The sequence below is a fragment of the Scomber scombrus genome, chromosome 1 (assembly GCF_963691925.1).
Source record: "Scomber scombrus chromosome 1, fScoSco1.1, whole genome shotgun sequence".
NCBI classification, from domain to species: domain Eukaryota; kingdom Metazoa; phylum Chordata; class Actinopteri; order Scombriformes; family Scombridae; genus Scomber; species Scomber scombrus.
The window spans coordinates 11,671,692-11,691,883 of record NC_084970.1 but is presented as its reverse complement, the minus strand read 5'-3'; the positions used below and the strand labels follow the sequence as shown (position 1 = coordinate 11,691,883).

General features: G+C 38.6%; 1 protein-coding gene across 2 annotated transcripts in view; it reads left to right on the top strand.

Annotated features, from left to right (window-relative positions):
- The first annotated feature begins 7,932 nt into the window (after positions 1-7,932).
- The window catches only part of nptnb (neuroplastin b), a 31,713-nt gene continuing 19,453 nt past the window's right edge, over positions 7,933-20,192 (top strand). For both annotated transcript variants that reach the window (XM_062420360.1, XM_062420352.1), the window contains exon 1: positions 7,933-8,247. In XM_062420360.1, coding sequence (XP_062276344.1) covers positions 8,175-8,247 — 73 coding nt within the window. In that variant the 5' untranslated portion in view covers positions 7,933-8,174. The remainder of the gene's footprint in view (positions 8,248-20,192) is intronic.

Here is a 20,192-nt window from a genome sequence, read left to right as displayed (position 1 = left end):
GATATCTCTTCTTTTTTTTTTTAACTTGTGTTTTGTGTTTACTGCAAGTTTCCTACAAGAAAAATATGTACTGGAAAAAATGAGATGACTACCAGTCTTAACTGCTAACTTGCAAGAGTGAAATGTGTTTGATTATTTTGTCATTTGTCAACCCTTGCTTTTGGATGTAACCAAATGAAGATCAGAATTATCTCAGCAAACTACCAGAAGATACACATTTCAACTCTGCTATACACTTATTATATGCTATACTTTTACAATATACTGCATTATCCTGAAAACAAGTTGTTAAAACAAGGATCCTGAAATATTCAAGAGACTGACAATAAAACATTAAAACCGAGTTGGAGGAGAAGATGGGAGAAAAATAATGAACTTCTACTTCTATTAAAGTGCCTTGAAATAGTTTAAAAATGGATCTCAATGAGAGTTTGTTGACACCTTTATCAGCTAGAATGAGATGTTATTCCATTACAGTATTTTCTTAGGCTGTTACAGAGGAATATCAGCTACTTAAAAACATATCATTTTCAAGAAGACAACACAACAAAGTGGCCAGGTTACACCGGAACATTATTATATCACCATGATCAATAAAGGGTCCCCAGACCTTAAGAAACTTGGGGTAGGAATTAGACAAGGTGTACCAAATTTCTTGAACATATAGACAGGAAACCAGCCATTTTTTTAAAGCAGGGAGGGGAGACAGACTTCCACTCTCTCAGGATAACCCTTTTTGCAATGACCATACCAAACATGAGGGCTTGTTGTAATGTAGAAGGAAGAGTCAAAGAAAAATCAGAACAACCCAATATTAAAAAAGGTCATCAGGGATTAACTGTCTGTTGTATATGTCACTATACAGTTTAAAAATGTCATACCAAAAGCTAGTAAGTTTTGGGCAAGACCAAAAGAGATGGCCTAGGGTCCCATCACCCGACTTACACTTATCACAGGTAGCAGAGACAGAGGGAAAGATTCTATTCAGCTTGGTCTTGGAAAAGTGAAACCGATGGATGACTTTAAACTAAATGAGTTGGAGTCTCGCATTAACAGCACATCCATAACTTGTCCGAAATCACTACAACAGTGACCTTAATCCATGCCTCTTTAATGTAGAGAGAGGAGGTTGGCAAAGAGAAAAGATAGACTAACTGTGAAATTAAATGCTTGGCAGTCGGTACTTTAGTCATAACGTCATAAAAGTAATATTGTTGTCGATCATGTCAAGTAGTTGTTGCTTTTTTATTAGGAGACTGAATAATGGAATTGCAATAAAATTTACAAATTTAAACTGAAACTTAAAATTTTATGTAACTAAACACTTGTAAACACAGGAGAATTCTCCTGTGTTTACAAGCCATTCAGTTTGGTTACCGATATTTGCCTAGAGATAAACACCATGGACTATATTTTCTCCCCTTTGAACTTTCTTATCACAAGTGTTAAAGAATATGGCATTGCTGTACTAAAGTCCACCTCAAACTTGAACATGGAAGGACTAACACAGGTTTTGCTCTCTGGCAAAGGAAAAAATACTGAAAAAGAAAAACATTGCCAAAGAAGGTCATTTTAAAAATCTTTTGCCAATAGAAAGGATTTCGTTTTTTTTAATTAGAAATTGTGCATATTTTTAGACGCTGATATTTACTAGACATGCAATAATGTTACGCATCCTCTTGTTGCTCCAGTGGTTTAGATAATCTCAGGTGTAAAGGTTGCTTTCTGGTTAGCACTCACTGTAAATGTTAAACTACTGCAGCAGGTTACACACACTAAAGCAAAATTATTAAAAGCTTAAAATGTAAACAAATATGAAACTTTCTCAAATCACTGATATAAACAGAATTCTATTTTAAGTACATTTATTTTCATAATAACAAAGCTACTTTTATTTACAATTATGTTTTTGATAAGATTTAATATTCTTTCCTCCCAATTTAAGATTACAAATGCACCAGTCCTGGTTTGGATAACTCTCTGAATGCTCTGCCCAAGTGTAATTTATGGTGGGAAAGTGCTTGTTTATCCAGTGGACGGGAGCCACTGGGTGAACATGAAAGTCATTATTGATGAACTACATTCAAGGGGCCACCAAGTTTCTGTTGTGTGAGGATCAGAACGCTGGTACGTCAGGGAAAACTCCCCATTTTATACTTCAGTTACACTCAATACTGAGTCTGGATTTGATGAAGACTTTATATCTACATATGTGGCCCAGTTGTTTGAAATCCAGATGGAGGGAAAGTCTGCCTGGACACGTTTTAAACTGGAAGTCCTCTGAGATGCATGAGAAAACATGCACAATGCTTGAGATGCTTTTTGAAGACAAGCATTTGATACAGTCTCTACAGGATGCAAAATATGACCTTGTCTTGACAGACCCTGCTATGCCAGGGGGTGTTATACTTGCCCACTATCTTAAGTTGCCTCTTGTTTTCAATGTGAGATGGACTAGTTAGGGTGAAGGCCATTTTTCAATTGCACCCTCTCCCCTCTTAAGTTCCAACGTCAAGAATCGAAGGAATAGAAGCAGGGAAGATAATTGATGTTTTTACAATGAATGAAGACATCTTTTTCACTCTCCTTAGTTTTAGGTGTGCTGATTATTCTCAGTACTTTTACTGCTTTTATAAAGTGTCTATGCTCTAAACTGTGTCTGAGAACAAAAAATAAATGTGACTAACAAAAAAAATTATAGCAATTATCTATCTATTTAATCTATATATATGCTTGCATATGATAGTTATTTGTATTGTGATTATTGGGATAATAGAAATAAACTTAAATGAGTTGCAAAAACATAGTTTGATTCTAGTAAAAAAAACTAAAACATGTAAAACATGTCATTTAGTGCTTTATAATTCTTAGTTTTATTGACAGGGAACAACAAATATGCTTAAGTCTGGTTATATTTGACTCACTACATTCTTACATTATTGTTATTTCACAAAACCAGTGCACTGGACAAACAAACTGCAATAGCTTTAACAGCAACTTATTTTTCTTTTTAAGTTGGCAAATACATACAACACATATATATATATATATACATAGACTACACTAAGCCCTTTGCACTATAACTTTTTATATCTGTGGGATTTTACTGACTCAGTCTTTCCTTGTTATGCAATACATACAAGTGCATTAATCTCATTGCTAATGAGAAGCCTCTTTCATTCAAGTGTGACAGTCTGACTTGAATTGTTCATTTTAGATGTAAAACTACTTTAAATCATTTGATTAACATACATATTTACTGCCTTACACAATATGTTAAATGTTGAAATTCTAGAAATGACTTTTACTGCATGTACATAAGCATTTTGAAAATAAAGATGTTTGAGTGATTTTGAATACTTTTCAATGATACTGTTTCTTTGAAATCTTTTGATGTTTCTTATGCTTCTCTAACCTTCCTCTCATGATGAGAGAGTTGTAAATGTTCCTGTGGAGGGAAGCCACAGGCTGAACATGAATGTCCTAATTCATGTACTCTTAGATACAATAAGACAGACCCACAGAGGCTGGAGTATCACTGAGGGGTTGATTGGCGATTCAAAATATTGTATACATAGAAGGGAGAGAACCCAGTGATGAACTTTGGAAGTATGACTATCAACCAATATGGGATGCAGGTATACTATTGGCTCAAAATATACCTCATAAAAAAGTTACTGTTAGTATATTATGTAAGAACCTTTCCTTTTAAGTAAGAAAGAAAGAAGTGGCTGAGGACTGCCAGACAGTGCAAGTCTTCAGAAATTACAGATTTCCTTTAACGCAGTATCTGTGGCTTCAGAGGTTTGCCTTTGTGTTTGAGTTCCTTTGTCATTCAGCTCCTAAAGTTTGTCAATACTTAAGCAAGTGAAATGCCTGTATTAAAAAAGTGGCATATATTTGACAGTACTTGACATATTACCTAATAAAACAATTAGGGTGATAGATCGGCTACTCTGGTCAAGAACAGCTTGAAAAAGAAATAAAGTAGTTCAAAATTCAACTGAGTCCAAGTTGTAGGTCTACATTTGCCTGTTGATGAATATGACACCCTGCTATGTTTAAAAGTGAAAGGAGCGGAGTGGATAAAGGAAAGAACCTCCTCAAGGCCAGACAGAAAGTCCTGCACAAGCCCCCCTATAGGATGAACATGCAGGGTCTGTCCCAATTTTTACACTTAATGGGCTTAACTGGCATTTGGGAACTAAACTGTAAGCATTGGTTTTGCTAACCCTAACCCTAACCCTAACCCTGCACAGACTCTATGGGCTGCAGAGCCAGTGAACAATAGTCCACAGATCTTTGTATTCTTCTGTAGATACCATGCTGTTTGTAGCCTGGGTTAAACAGATTTCCTGCCTCACCTTCTTAGCCAAGGGCCCACATTTCAGCTGAGTTAATGTATTGAATGTTTGACTTTTAATATAAAAGCCCACTAGAAGCAGAAAAGATATTCCAAATGTTACCATACAGTTTTTAATGTCTTAACAACATTATATGTTGTTGAAATTATTATATTTTGTCCGACAGTATATAGTGGGATTTGTAAAATGTGCTTGCTAGAAAGATGTTACAAAAATTAGTTTCACACTGTGAGACAAACTTAAATTCAAATAACTGAGGATTGCGGAAACTAACATGCTAGTATGACATGACCGTACAAAATCCCTGAGGGTTTTTACTTAAATAAATAAATTATTTTATTACAAAACAATAAAAAAAACACATACTGCAAATACTGTTATAGAATCCATCCTACTTTTTGCTGATTGCAGCCATGATACAAATCATCATGTACATGGTTTTATATCTCTAGCTGTCAAACAGATGAATCATAAGAATTATCAGTTCAGTCTGATCATCATGGTTATGTAGGCTTACACATGACGGATGTCCAACCATACATAAATCTGGAGACATTTGCTACTCAGGAGGGGGGAAAAAATATTTAAAGTGAAATTACTCTTTGGTAAAATATTTTCACTATTGGAACACGCAATTCAAACGATAGATTGAGTAATCTAATATTAGTTAGGTCAATATTAGTTGCCTGGTGGATCCTGTCACCAGTAGTATTTCCATATGTGTCAATGTAGCTTATACAAAAGGTACAAAAAATGTCCAGGTGAACAATGAAACAAAATGTTCATGGTATAAAATGTTTAAACTAAGTGTCTCACATGTGCTGGCTGATAATTTAAAACTGAAAAAAATTCACCAAATGTGACGAAGTAAAATATCACTTTAAAGACAGGTGTGAACTACTTTGTCACTGCACTGAAGTATCAGATGAATACAGGCACAACACTGGGTACATATTCACTGATAATACAGCAAAAATAACAGGTACATTATTTTCAGTTATATTCATATTCATGGCAGCATCATTCAAGACACATGTCAATCTTTTTAGAGGGGAAAATACTTTCAAACGGCACTTATTGACAATTGTTACGTATACTCATAGTAAAGTCTGTTCAGGGTATTTAAAAAGTGTCCATGCCAGCAGGGCAGGTGTGGTGGGCGGTGTAATCCTCTCATGATGTCCTGGTCCGTAGAGAGCTCATCCTGAGCACAGTCAGCTCAGCTACATCTGCATCCTGCATCTCCACCTCTTGTTGGCAGCTTTCTCTGATTACATACACTACGAGACCCATACAGATGAAAATGAGGAGGACTATGCCTATAACCTGGGGTGCAAAGGAGTAGAGCAATGCTGTTTTAGTAATTTTAATAGAAAAGATGGGAATTGTATTTAAAGTCTATTAACAATGCTATATTTATGCATATGTCTACATAGATTCTCTACAGTGTGGTGTTAGCACTCCACTCATCCTACATAATCTTCTATACACTATAAATCATTCTACTCACCTGAGAAAAAACAAAGAGCTGCTGTGAGCGGAGCATTAGTTCTTGTGGGCTGACATCTCCCTCACTAATTGGCTCACACCACTTCTGCGGAGCAGCCTTGTCAACTAGTACAAATCTACCCTCCCAGTCTGTCATAGCACAAGCAAAGTATTGGCCATCGAGGAACAACAAAATCAGCCACACGATAGCAGGAACGAAGCTGGAAAGGGAAACAGTTTTCCTGCACCACGTATCACATCTGCATCCTTGAATGATCAGCATCAAGGTGAAGGCCATGACGGCAGGAATGATGAAGAATGCTGATGAAAACACTCCATTCCATGTAGGATTGCAAGGACACTCAAACTCCAGCTCCACCAGCTTCTCTAGTCCCATGAGGATAAAGCCAAAAGCCACATTTGATACCAGAGGACTGTTGCTAAGTTCATTTTTCAGCCTGGTAAGCCATTGTTGTCTACTTTCCATACTAGATTGACCGAAAATGAAGACAGTCGTTGTAAAAAGCCCAAATGAGGGTCCACCGTTGTGAACACATTGGACACAGCTAAGTGATGCGTAATTAACGCATCCAGGGGTAAGTTTTCCCCTCGGGCAAAATGCCACACTTCCACTCTGATTGGTTTTGAACAAAGGAGGGTGTGCCGTCTGCTCTGACATTTCTCTAGCTGATTGGTCTGTGTGAGGTTTCAGGTGGGGTTACATTTTAAATGTGGTATCCCATGGACAAACTGGAGGGAGGGCTGTAAAGTGGAGGGAAGTTTGTTCTGCAGTAGAGTACAGGCTGGCCCTTTGCAATATTCCAGCAAGAAAAAACAAAAACAAAAAAAGCCTGCTCCAGGCATTTGTCAAAGAGCAAGCCTTAGTTATAGGCTCACATTTACACTAAAACTAAACAAAAGGGTAAAATGTTACAATTAAAAACATATTTAACTAAAGAAAGGCCTCTTAATTTACATCAGAAAAATGTAGGTCTAGTTGTAAATGCAACAAATGCTCAGGTGTTTTGGATTAAGTTTTCTCAATTGCCTGCAATCCAAAAATTAGCTGCATACTGGCTCTTTTTCAGTTTACCATAACTGACCACATGAGGTCGCCCATGCAACAGCACAGATTAGGGATTGAGCGGATTACAGGAGGCCATGTTACATTTTCAAGGGGATGTGGTACATACAGTTTGAGAACATGCATGCCGCTGATGTGATGACATAATTTCTAAATGACCTCAGTGAGTTCAAAAGCATCACCATAATCTCCTCACATTAAAACCTGACAAGAGAGAGTATTTAGGCGCTGTGAAATAGGCTTGAAAAGATGTGACTGGTGAAAACAGCGACTGGGATGCTTTCATTTAATCTCTTGCAAGTTTTTCAAATGTAAAATCGTGCGTATAAGATTATTTGTCGTTTGCTCTGCTTAGTTCGTGACACATCTGTCTTGTCCAGTGGTGATGGTAGACAACAGATACATTAATATTGCAAAAGACCTTGAACAGAGTGGTCATAGTAGGCAATCATATAGCTACTACTGGTTCATTAGATACTGTAAGAACACGATCAACATCCTCCAAATGCCAGTTGATGAAAAAGGCATGTAATAAAAATGAAGCCTATCCACGGGCAAGGAAACGGAGCCTGTGTAGTCACAGAATAACTGTCTGAGGTCCCAAACAACATTTAATGACATACGTGTTATATACAGTAGGCAATATGTGCAGCCTATGTGAGTCTGTGCCGCGGTCATGAGCGCATAGGGTACGCGCAGTTTGTCGTTGCTGCCGCTGGTGTCCTACCAGCATCTGCTCCTCTTTTTGAAATTAAAAATAGACCGCTACTGAGAACAGACTGGTGTTTCGGCTACATCACTTCCCGTCGGGAGTAATTTGTGTGTTACTTTCTTTTTAATCACCGAACCGTGACCGTGCGTGCGCAAATGCGCATCGGTCTGCGCATCTTTGAATCTTCGGAACTACACTGTGGACAATCTCCCTGACATCCCAAGACCCCTCCTCCGCAATCCGACTAGGTTTCTTCACCGCCTATGGCCACACATCGGCATCCCTGAGCCGCTGGCCTCGTCCCGGACCTTTCGCTCATTGCAGTCCTCTGAAGGTCTCTGAATCAGGGCGACTTTTTATTTAATTTTTTTTTGCAAATATTTTTGAAATCATCCTCGGCTGATCATTTTTGAAAGAACCCGGTGCTATGCAGGGCCCATCTCTCTAGAGCTTGTGATCAATACACGATCTCTCCTCCCACATTCGTCCGACCGAGACCCTTGTACTCTCTCATCGAGCCCCGACGATGCATCCTAACGCAGTGCTGGCGGTGGTCCTTGTGGGGAACTTGATGCTGCCTTTCATCACGGCTCAAAACGGTAAGATGCCAGATGTGTCAATGGCATTATTGTGCACAGCGCATTGAGGGAAAGTGACTTGACTTGTGTGGGGACGCCCGAGCAAAATGTTGCTGAAGAGGATTGTGTGTGTCTCCGTCAAAAGCACTACTATCGTTTCATGCATCTCGACATCAAGGCCAGAGTTAGACAACCAACAAATATGATTCCATCACTGACTAGACAATTTGTCTTCAATGTAACCAACTCTAAACACAGAAACTGCAAGACAACTGGGGATGATATTGTGACATTTTTGTTGCAAGGTTACTTATTTTCAACTGAGTGTAGTGTGTCTGTGTGTTAGAGGACAAATCAGATATTTTGTTCCAAATTTCCTTTAAAATAGGCAATGAAAGCTGGGGGCAAAACTGAGCTTTGCACCTTCGTGGAATTAGTTGTGAGTATTTGCATACAGTGTAGTAGCCTCTGGCTGCCAGTGTACAGTTTGTTTAGTCTAAGACGATTGGGTGACAGAGTGTCACTCAAGCAAGACCAACCCGCTCTGCATGTTGAGGAACTCACCTGTTATCAACACCAAATACAGGTTTTAAGACTCCCCTAGTGTGTTGTAATGTAAACACCAGGCCCTCCTGTATCACAGTTGCTGGGCCTGTGCCTCTCTTCGATTGACACAACTAATTCACTATTGTTGCCTACCACATTTCCTTTGATGCAAGTTTAAGGGGACCTTTCTTTAATGCTCAGTTGGTTCAGTCTTAAGCAATTGCAAAACGTAATTCTTACACAAGCAACATCCTTATTTCTTTATCTGATTATTTGGCATGTTGGAGCACCAGATGTTTCCTTTATCCAAGTATTCAAAAATGAAAGGAAAGATTAAGAGCTGCAAATGATATTAGTATTTTGAATAGCAAATTTCAAAAGTTCCCTATTAATCATTATAAAACCGATGTGGTTTGGTTTAAGTTAATGTCAGTAACGTGTTGTTGGGTGTTCCAGGCTGTCCTCCTCTGACACAGAATGTCTTGACTTCAAATTCTGTTGAATCACATCACCCAGAGGGGTGATGTGATTCAACACAAATCAACAGCCACAAATCAACAGCCAGTCATGAAATGAAAGTGGAATCTTTTGAATGTTTTTTTATTTTTTTATTGCAAAAGAAACTCAATAGGTTCCTTTAAAATCCTGACATGATTATAAAGAAGTTGGCACTTTAATATGCAACTGGAATCAATCAGTTTCAATTTTTGTTCATAATATAATCATTACATATACTTACATCATTTAAGAAGCATGCTCTCCCCAAAGGTCAAGGCCTCTGGGTTGAAAAATCAATGTCACTGACATGATCTAATCCCCCTTTAGAGAAAAATAGGGGAGAAAATGACTTTGCGTACTTATAATTTTAGTGCTGAATGTCCGCCTTGTCTCTCCAGTGGGATAATCGGACACCCACTATGCCAGACTTAATAAGTATATTATGATGATAGGATGAGGAGGTTGTGATAGACCTCAATCAAGCACTGTCCTACCTTTGAGGGATTTATTTTTTCAAATATCTGAAATGAAAAATGTTCAAAATGACTTATGTCTAAACAACAAGACCATTTTACATGATCACATAAGCTACATCTTCAGCTTACGAGTAGACAAAAACTACCACAGCAGTTACATAACAAAATATTATCCCTTGGATTACTTTCTTTTTTCTTTGTTAATTTCTCCGAGGTGCTTGAAGCGTGTGCGAACACACAGTGAGGCGTTTTCTGATCTTGCTATCTGGAAAATCAAATATTCAATAATCCCTCTATTGTTTGATAAAGCTCAAGCAAAGGCATTCCAAACACTTCCTGTGGTCTTTGTCCAGTGTTAGTGCCCACTCACTGGGGCCCCGTTCACACCACAGAAAAACACACATGCACGCACGCACGCACGCACGCACGCACGCACGCACGCAATCACTCACTCACTCACTCACTCACTCACTCACTCACTCACTCACTCTCACACACACACACACACACACACACACACACACACACACACACACACACACACACACACACACACACACACACACACACACACACACACAACCAGGGGTGAGTAGGAGACAGACTGGTACCACACAGTCACTACATGTGTTTGTGATTCATCTTTTTTTATGTAGAAATTCTAAACTCACAGCTAATCTCCAGACGCATCTCATGCTCAGTAAATAGACCTACATTAATTACAAGTTTGATCATAGTTGTAATAGGCTACAGTAAGTGTTATTTTGATATTTGGTCACATTGCATGCATCCAAAAGCCATTTCATTTCTCTCTCACAGTTCAGATTAAGGGTAATCAGTGCATGACTTCTTATGCAATGCTAGATTTTCCAGTGATAGTAGAGTTCAGGCAGTGACGTGGGGAGAATAATAATTATAAGTGCATGAGATGTAATCACTGCATCTGGGAAGCAGAGGGAATTCACACCATTATTATTTTCTCATGTTCAGGGAAAAGTATGCCTACTATAGGTGGCCGGTTTCTGCGACAGATATTTGGAGGACTGTAAATAGCATCCGTCCATTCTGCCTCGTTTCTATTTTTACCACCGCGACACAGCACAGAGAACTGTGGCTTTAAGGTCCTTTTGTGAAAGTGAATCCATTAACTCTTAATGGACGGCCTCCTTGTGCACAGCTGCACAGCCTTCTAAAGACTTGCTAGGTGGCTGTGAACTATTTAAACTGATGTGAGATGATGTGATCTTTATGCAAAGAAAATAAAGACTGTTGAGCAGGTGGCTGGGGCTGACCCGAGGAAGCGCTTTTCTGTCTTACATAATTTCCCCCTACGAACCATGTAGCCTGCTCCAAGTGCTGACACTGTTGTTATATTATCACTGTCTGTGTGAATAATAGATAGATTGTTTATTAGCCACACAACCAATTCTGGTGGAATTTGTAGCAGCAGACAATTAATATTATCATGACAAAATACAGGGATACAGTCAACATATAATCATTGAAACATAATACAATGTATGTAAGTAATGCATGTCAATAGTATGGGAGGAGGGGGCTTGAAGAGGAGTTCAGAGTCCTGATATCTAAGAGAAATAGCTGTTTATGAAGCATTTAGTCTTAGTGAGCAGTGACCTGTAGCGCCTCCCTGAGGGAAGGACTGGAAGAGGTGATGAGCAGGACGTGAGGGGTCAGAGATGATCGTCTTTGCTCTTTTTACAGTTCAGTGACTATGTCGAGATTCAGCCGAGGGAAATGGGTTGCCTATGATTTTGGATGCCTTGTTGACAATCTGCTGTAGCATAATGACCTCATATTATTACTTGCATGTTAGGAATTAACTATTTATATTGTTCGTGTTGATGTAACTGATTAGAGCATCTAGGTATGCTGTTGTTTAGGACTGAGCGCAAAGAACAAAGACATGATGTAGTGAAAGCTGTGCCCACATGCACTACAATGTGTATGGCAAGTACAGTATACAGTTTTGTGCCAATATGTGTCCCTCTAGTTCTTTATGCCACTTATACCAATAAATATTATCAACAGAAGCCAACTCTGCATTTTGAAATCAGCAAACCATTCAATAAATAGCACCATGTATACAATGCAGCAACTTGTCCATTATCATGTTTCCTTCTATGCTCTGGACAATGGTACATTTGTGAGTCTGGAAAATATGCTGTCGGACTCAAGCCAGCTCTTACACTGAGTCATGCTTGCCTACTGTGAAATCTGATATGGACTGCACTGATTAGGAGCAGCATCACACAGTATAAAGCACACTGCAGTCATATACTGTACTGATACACAACTGTAAAGAGGAGGGATGATTTAAAAAAAAAAGAAAGAAAAAGTGATATGTTCAGGAAAGGCTTTTGTTGCGCTCACATTTTGTTTTTTTCAGCACCGCCCCCGCTTCACATTCACACACTTAACACACGTTCACAGCTGGAAGCTCCCCAATTTAGCCTCAGCCCTGAACTACTGGCTCTTCTGCAGGAACAACTCAGGTTAAGCATGGTGCACAAGGGCAGCTCAGAGACAATACTCAAAAATGTTACTTTCATTTATACCTGGTCACATTTTTCCCATCAGCCTGGGCATTTTAACTAGTGACATTGCAGACACAAGCCTGTTTTTCATACCTACAGTAGGAGCTCATGCCAGCCGAAGCTAAGAAATAATATGCAGGAGATCTGGGAATAGCATTTATCACTCTTGCAGAAATCAATTAGCAGTCGAACAGACTCTTCTGGAGGTGAGGATGTTCTAATTTAAGAATTATCGTGTTATTTCAATAATGGTAATCAGTGTCCCCTGACATATATATCTAAGTGCTGCTTGGGTTATTAGATCAAATCATTTGAATTCCCTTGTTTTGACCTCTGAAAGAGAAGTAGGAAGTGTTCGCTGGTTGTGATTAGAGGATGGGATTAGAGCAATTCTACCCAGCACAGAGGTTATTGGGATTTAAATCTCAAACTGTTGCCTCTCTTTTGTGATCTGAATGACTGACTCAAGTATTATTATCACTGAAATGGAAATGGTCGTCCCAATGCCTGCTTTTCTGGGAATTCAGCCTTGTAAACAACACCAATGTTTTATCACAGTGACATTAGATAAGGTATATCAGTGATGTGATACTGTGAGTGAGGAAAACTACAACCACTCTGTCATCAGTGTGTTCAGGGCCTTGTATACACAATCACAGCCTATTTGACAGGTCTTCTTACTGCAGACGTTACTACCTACCATTTACTAATCACCCACCTTCCATGCATCTATGTTATTACACTCATTTTAGCATGGCTGAATATTTACTTCATAATGCAGTTGCAAATTAATTCTTGGTTAGATTTCCCAAAAATACAGCTTGTGAATGCAATCTTGTTTTCACCAGCTAACTCTTAAACCTGGTCTGTGTGTGCTTAAACAAGAAAGACTGTAAAACAGTTTTGGTTATGTCCTATGTCAAATACATTACTAATTTCAAATGGGATGATTTTTATACTTAACTGAAACGAATAGAATGGATGTTTAGAAGGTAGGAAATTCATCTAAAAACATTTTTTTTTTTAAAAACATGTAAAAATGGTAGAATCTAAAGAAATGGTTAGCAGCAAGGTAAAGCACAGGGGATTTGCAGTTAATGTGCTGTTACATGAACACCAACAATATGGCCCTTTAGTTGTTCAACTTTTTGACAGATCAAAGAGGATATCAAGATTTAAGATTTAGACAGTTTGAAAAAGTTACTACCCTCAGGGAGATAAAAAAAAGTAGAGAGAGTGAAGGAAACAACAAAAACAAAACATGTCCATACGGTTACCCCCGTATCGTGACAAATTGTCAGGATGCTACAGTATGGCTGATCTCTGACACTCACACAGGTGCTCTCAGTTGTGTTCTCATTTCAGTCTTCTGACTGTGTAGGTGTCTGCACGCTGTGCATGACTGACGACACTCTGACTCACCCCATTTCTTTCTTTCTTGTGGCTCCTGTTTGGGCAGGACAAGTTACACCTTTATGATTTGAAGTCAGTGGAGATTGGTGAGCCTGACAACAGTCCCAGGGTAGATCCACCAAACTTTCACCCAAAAGGAGCCCTCAACCAGCCAGAATATCTGAAAACACCTGTTTGGCTATGATTGGCCTCTACCTGCATGTGACAAAGAAAAACAACCAATTTCCTCATCTAAAAAAAAAGAAACTGAAATATAAACAATTGTCCCAAGTACAATTTATGGTTCCATACAAATGACCTGAAAATATCTGCCATTGTACCATACAGGTACAACACAGATGCACCCATACCTACTAACTCTAATAAAAGGCAAATGGAGTGCATTTATATAGCGCCTTACTAGTATTCCGACCACTCAAAGTGCTTTACACTGCATGTCAACATTCACCCATTCACACACACATTCATATATTGACAGCAAAGGCTGCCATGCAAGGTGCCGACCTGCTTTATCAGGGTATTTAATCTGATACTCATTCGCACACTGCGACGGCACTGCCTTCAGGACCAATTTGGGGTTCAATATCTTGCCGAAGGACACTTCGACAGGTGGACTGGAGCAGAACAAACTATCAATCTTCCGATTAGTGGATGACCCGCTCTACCTCCTGAGCCACAAAAACACACACTGCCTAGCACGTAACCAGTTCAGTTGCCCTAGGGGGTTTCCTACTCGCTGCTTTCTCTGTCCGTGTTGTGGGACTGTGGTCGGGGATCCAGGTTGTAGGCAGGCTGCTGACTCACTCACAGGATGCATGGTGGTTGTGTGTGACTTGCTGTCAGTCCTCAGGGGAGATCTCTCTTCTCTACCTACATCGGTATAGTATGTAGGTTGTAATGACTGTGACTTATACACAGGCTCAGAAAAAGCTTATCACAGAAAACTACAGGTTATTTTGCAGTACTATTGTGGACATGTCACACAGGAGTAAAATGAGCTGAAGCGTGTTTGTCAAATGTTGCACCATGGAGGACTTCATTATTGTGCGTTGAATCATTTCTGTTAAACCATCCACTCATAAATGTTTGTCCTCCTCGGTTAGATTCCATACAAACCCCTGTAGCAACTACACCTCTGCACGCATTAAATTGTAGATCTTATAATCTTCTTTTGCAAATCCAGCATTTTGAGATGCAACAACCCCCTCATTATGACCAGTGGACAACCAACCACCACATCAATGTCTACTTGGTTAGTATTATAGTTTGTGTTCATTATTTAAAGCGATATTTTCACTTAATATAACTTAAAGTGAACCTTCCAGTCTACATGTTTTTAGTGGTTCATGTAGTGACCACCAGCATTCAGGATTTATCCTAGCTGTAAATATGTAAAATATATTTCCTATGGCAACTTATGACTTGTTATATCCTGTTTTGAAGTGTACATGTGTAACTGCGTGCTAACACTGCCAGTGATGATGGTCATGTGTGTAGTCTCTTGCAGCCAGTGGCGCAGCTGTAGCTTGCGGGCACTGCTGTCCATTTTGTGAATGTTGAGGCATTATATAAACTACAGATAGTTGTAGGAGTGTTAATTTGTAGTAAAATGCATAGAAAGTTATTTTGATTGTTAATTATATATGGAGATTTGTCAATTAATTGATTAGTCAAATGGTAAATAGAGCACACTTATATAGCACCTTTCTAGTCTTCCGACCACTCAAAGCTCTTTACACAACATGCCGACATTCACCCATTCCCACACACATTCATACACTGATGGCAGGGGCTACCATACCATGCTTGTCAGGAGGAATCCAATCATTCACGCACATTATAACACATCGATAGAAATGTAGGTATCTTGCCCAAGGACACATAGAAATGCGTACTGGAGGAGAAGGGGATTGAACTGCCGATCTTGTGATTAGTGGTCAACCTGCTCTACCTTCTGAGCCACAGCCGCCCAAGTGACATATAGTTCAGTGACATAAAATATATTGTTATATTCCAAGCAAACATGTGAGAGGTTGCTGCTTGTATGTGATTATAAATTTATTGTCTTTGCATTTGGACTTTCTGACAAAACAATCAGTTTGAAGACATCATTTTAGTTGCTGTAGAATTGGAGACTGTCCTCAGAAAAACAGTACAATAGGTCATAATGTCAGTCGCACAAAAATGACATTTAATTTTGTCTGGGTGACAGATGCCATTTAGCTTTTGTAGTAATAATGACCCAGAGCAATGGCGCAACTGAGATGATGTCTATACAAGTTAACACATTTCCTCATTTGGGGGAGGTGGGTCAGGTGGGACAGTATAACCCCACACTGGTCTTTGCCACAGGACACTTGTTTGTTTTATAGCATCATCACATCAGAAATCATTATTTTCAAAATAGATTTAGAATGATTTGGAAAGCACAGATTAATGATGTCCTGTGCCAGAGAAAAAAAGCTCCTGTGTCATTCTGGAGTGCAAGGTCAAACAATGTATTTGGTCATTTCATTTGCAGGACTTGTTGTGAAATTCTGAAGCACATTTTTTTCTTTTACATTTTACTGATATTTTAAATTTAACAATAAACGATGAATAGAAAAATAAAAAAAAACAATTAATAAATAATTCATTGAGTCATGTTTGTTTCAGCCCTAAAAACCTACATCATTTTCCATTCCTTTTTCTTTCTACCGATATCCATGTAAGATAAAATGGCAGCAAGACGTACCTACTAAACATAACGAAGTAAAGATGTGATCATTATCTCTTTTTTCTTCTTTTTTTGCATTTGTTAATAACACTCAATGGAACTAAAGTCAACTCATCTGCCCTTATGTTGATAGACGTGTTGACAGCATTCCTGCTCATTTGCAGAAAGAATTCTGAACTCTGTTCATTTTTCTTCTGTCACAAAGTTGCTGAGATCTGTCCATCATCCGTAGCTCCATTCTTAGTCACTTATTTCTCAGCACAGCTTTGAAATGAATGAGTGCTGGCTGCTTTTTGTTTTGTTTTCACTGCCAGTGTAAGCACCTAGTTTAAACAACACACAAATTGGTCTGCTCATTGGTCGAGTGTTCTGTAGTTTGTTCTGTGTGTCTTCCTCCACTGAGACTCCCGCAGCCTGAATTTAAATCAGGCTCAGGTCTTCTCTTCCTTTTTCTGATTTAATTTGCCATCACCTTGGAGGACAATTTACTTTTTTTTTTTAAAGCTGATCTTTTACTGTGATTATAAGCACGTATGCATTGTTGACAGTAGTTATCTATGTGCCAAGCCAGTTTACTGCCATACCCATAATCATACTAAAGGATGCCACAGTAAATGTTCAGTCAAACTGAAATATTGCTTTAACAGTGTAGGAGGATAGGCTTGGATTCACCCTCTGGGATTATGTGGTGAGCTTCATGGGCCCAGATGTTTCTAGAGAAAAGAAACAAATGCTAATTACTCTGCATATCTCTAGGCATTATGCATTGAAACACGAGTTATAAGCACCTAATATCCTCAGACACATCTCCTAGCAGGAAGACTGCATTTTTTTTTCTTTTTACTAAATTCTCTTCACTATTTCTCTGACCTATCAACCAATGTATTTTCATGTGGCTGGGAGTCATGGACTGGTGTTGGGCAACAGACTTGTTTCCATGGTGCTACTGTAACTAAAATCTATGTATTGTTTTTGTGTGGGGATTTTTTTGGTTGTACTACAGCCTGTTTGAGTCCATTGTACAGATCACAGTGCTTTGCAAACACTGTGCATTAAACAATTTTTTTATATAAACCATGGAAAACCTTTTAAATGGTATTTATGTTCACCTGGCAGTTAAACTTTCACTAAAATGATTTAAATGTAACTGGCTTTATTGTGGGGGTGAGATGAATACTGTAGCAGTGTACACTCCTTCCTCAGGCTTCTACAGGCTTATCTGTTCATGTACTTATGATACATTACTTTGAGCAGGGCAGACAGATCAAGGAGGGCCTGTAAGCTGTTGTATTTAGACACAACACATAGTCTAACATTCAAGAGACTACAGGATCTTTGTTCCCATTTCCTCTTCAACAATTCAGGCCAGAATTAAGGCAGTGTTTTTTTTCTGATTTATTTAAGCACATCTGGCTTACAGCTGACAGGCTGCAGGGGCGGCAGAGAACAGTGTCTGTGGTCCAGGTGATTTGTCATTAGATGAGGTTCATTAGGGCTGGCAGTGTATTCTTGGGCTAACTACTGATGTGGAACAGGAGCATAAATCAGGCACAGACACAGGATGGTACATTCAGAGTTGTGATTATAATGCATATTGATCCTATTTTATTGTGAATTCCACTTCATTTCAGAAATGAAATGTGTTTCCTATTCCACACAGCAGTGAGGTAGTCCACAGATGTGAGAAAAATGGGGTTTATTTGTCTAACAATCAGTGGCCTAAGTGCCAGTGGCATTATGTATTAGGAATGTACAGTGCATGTTCAGATGTACATGTGTTACTTATGTAAAGTGAATTTGGTTTAAAAGCAAAAATCAACTGTTTAGGATTTCAAAATGTCATTTCAGTCTTTTATTGTTCACAGAGAAGCTGGTTGAGTGATCCTTTTCTACTGTGACAGTAAGTCAATTTTGAAAACCTGCTTTTAAAGTCCTGCTCATCCAAAATGAAAGCTGGTTGACCTAATTTCTGGCGTCACCAGCAAGAGCTGATATGGATTAAGATAGATTAGGGTTATACATACATACATATACTTAGATCTATTTGAGACCATTTCCCTGAAAATTGTAGGGAAAAAAGAACCATGAGAACTGGGATCTATATATGAATGTATTGATTATTGTGGAAGTGAAATAAATACATTTGCATGATGAAAATACAGAACACAGACTATTAGAAGTCTTGTCTGAAAAACAACTCAGTATGTTTTAATAATAAATACAATTTCAGGGTTATTTAATTTGCTACAAATTTGCTACTTTTTGCTTCACCAAAAAGACTTTGACTGCCAGTTATATAAGAAACCAGTGGTACACGAAGACCCTGGGTTCAAATCTGTGTCAGGCCAACAGGTGACTCTAAATTGCCTGTAGGTGTGAATGTGAGTGTGAATTTGTGTGTTAGCCCTGTAACAGACTGGCTTTGTGTCCAGGATGAACCCTGCCTCTCACCCAACGTGTGTTAGGAACAGGCTTCAGCACCCTGCACTGCTGATGGAAACAGGAAATTGTTGTACCATATCAAAAAATGTACGACAAAATCATACATATACAATCTCATACAATAGTATTTACAAATTGTGCGAGTTTCACGGTAGAGAAAACTGTAGGAACATCCACATTCATTAATTTAAAACCTTTTTTTTGATCGGAGCACCATTTCCTGTGTTTTAAACTGTGCCGGGAAGAGACACAGAAACACTTTTATCAGTTTCTCGTCTGACATAGTGTTGCGATACAGGTATCTAATTCTCTGCTTGTTGAAGTCACAGACAATGACATACTGATAAATGCATATTCTAATAATTTAACTGGAGAGTTCAAGTCAAACGACACCAACTCTTTAATTGTAAGAGCAGATGGAGCAGGACAGGTGTTATTTAGCCTATATCCTTCATAGCATTGTCCTCAGATGAACTGGGGACACAGTGGGCGGTCTGCAAAGCATTGTTTAAACGGTTTATTCAGGTGATTCACCCAACCATCACAGGGGTTAACCGTTAGATGAATGAGACCAAACTGATCTAATATGGTTGTCTCTGGTAACAGCGTTGAAGATATCTTGGTCAGTTCACTATGAAATCTCACAACGGACTACACTGGTTTTCTCACTAAATTACTAGAAAGATAATTTTGTCCCACCAAAATGAAACTATAATTTGAGGCATTACGCACAAAAGAGTTTTAACATAAAATTTGTTTCACTGAAGTTATAATACTGCAGCTTAAAGAACAGAAAAAGTTAACTTAAGAAATCACGTGATGTGAAAGAAAAGTATGGAAAATGAAAAATGCCTCTTCTAGGAGATACAAAGAGGACAAAAACCCTAGTGTGGAGACTGAGAGGCTATTTCCTTCTGGCATTGTGTTGTAGTGGTGGTACAAAATTTCCCAACTATAGTTTATCACAGAGAGTTCATTGTCAGACCATTTTAATCTGCATTGTGACTAAAATATGAAGGTTACAAGATGACCCATCACATACTTTAACACTGAATCAAATTTTTGATTCAGTGATTCACAGAAATTCAAGCCAAGACTTGCTTTAATTTATGAGGAAGGCTCGACTTGAATCAGACATCTGGTGAATGTCCTTATTTGAAGTCACACCAGAGTGAAAAACAAAAAGGGAAATGTGTGTGTGTGTGTGTATTAAGAATAGGGTTAGAAAGAGAAAAAGAGAATATGGGCTAGATGGGATTTTCTCGGCTCCTTAAAAACGGATTAGATTAAATTGTGGTAAAACTGTCTTTTTTCATTTTT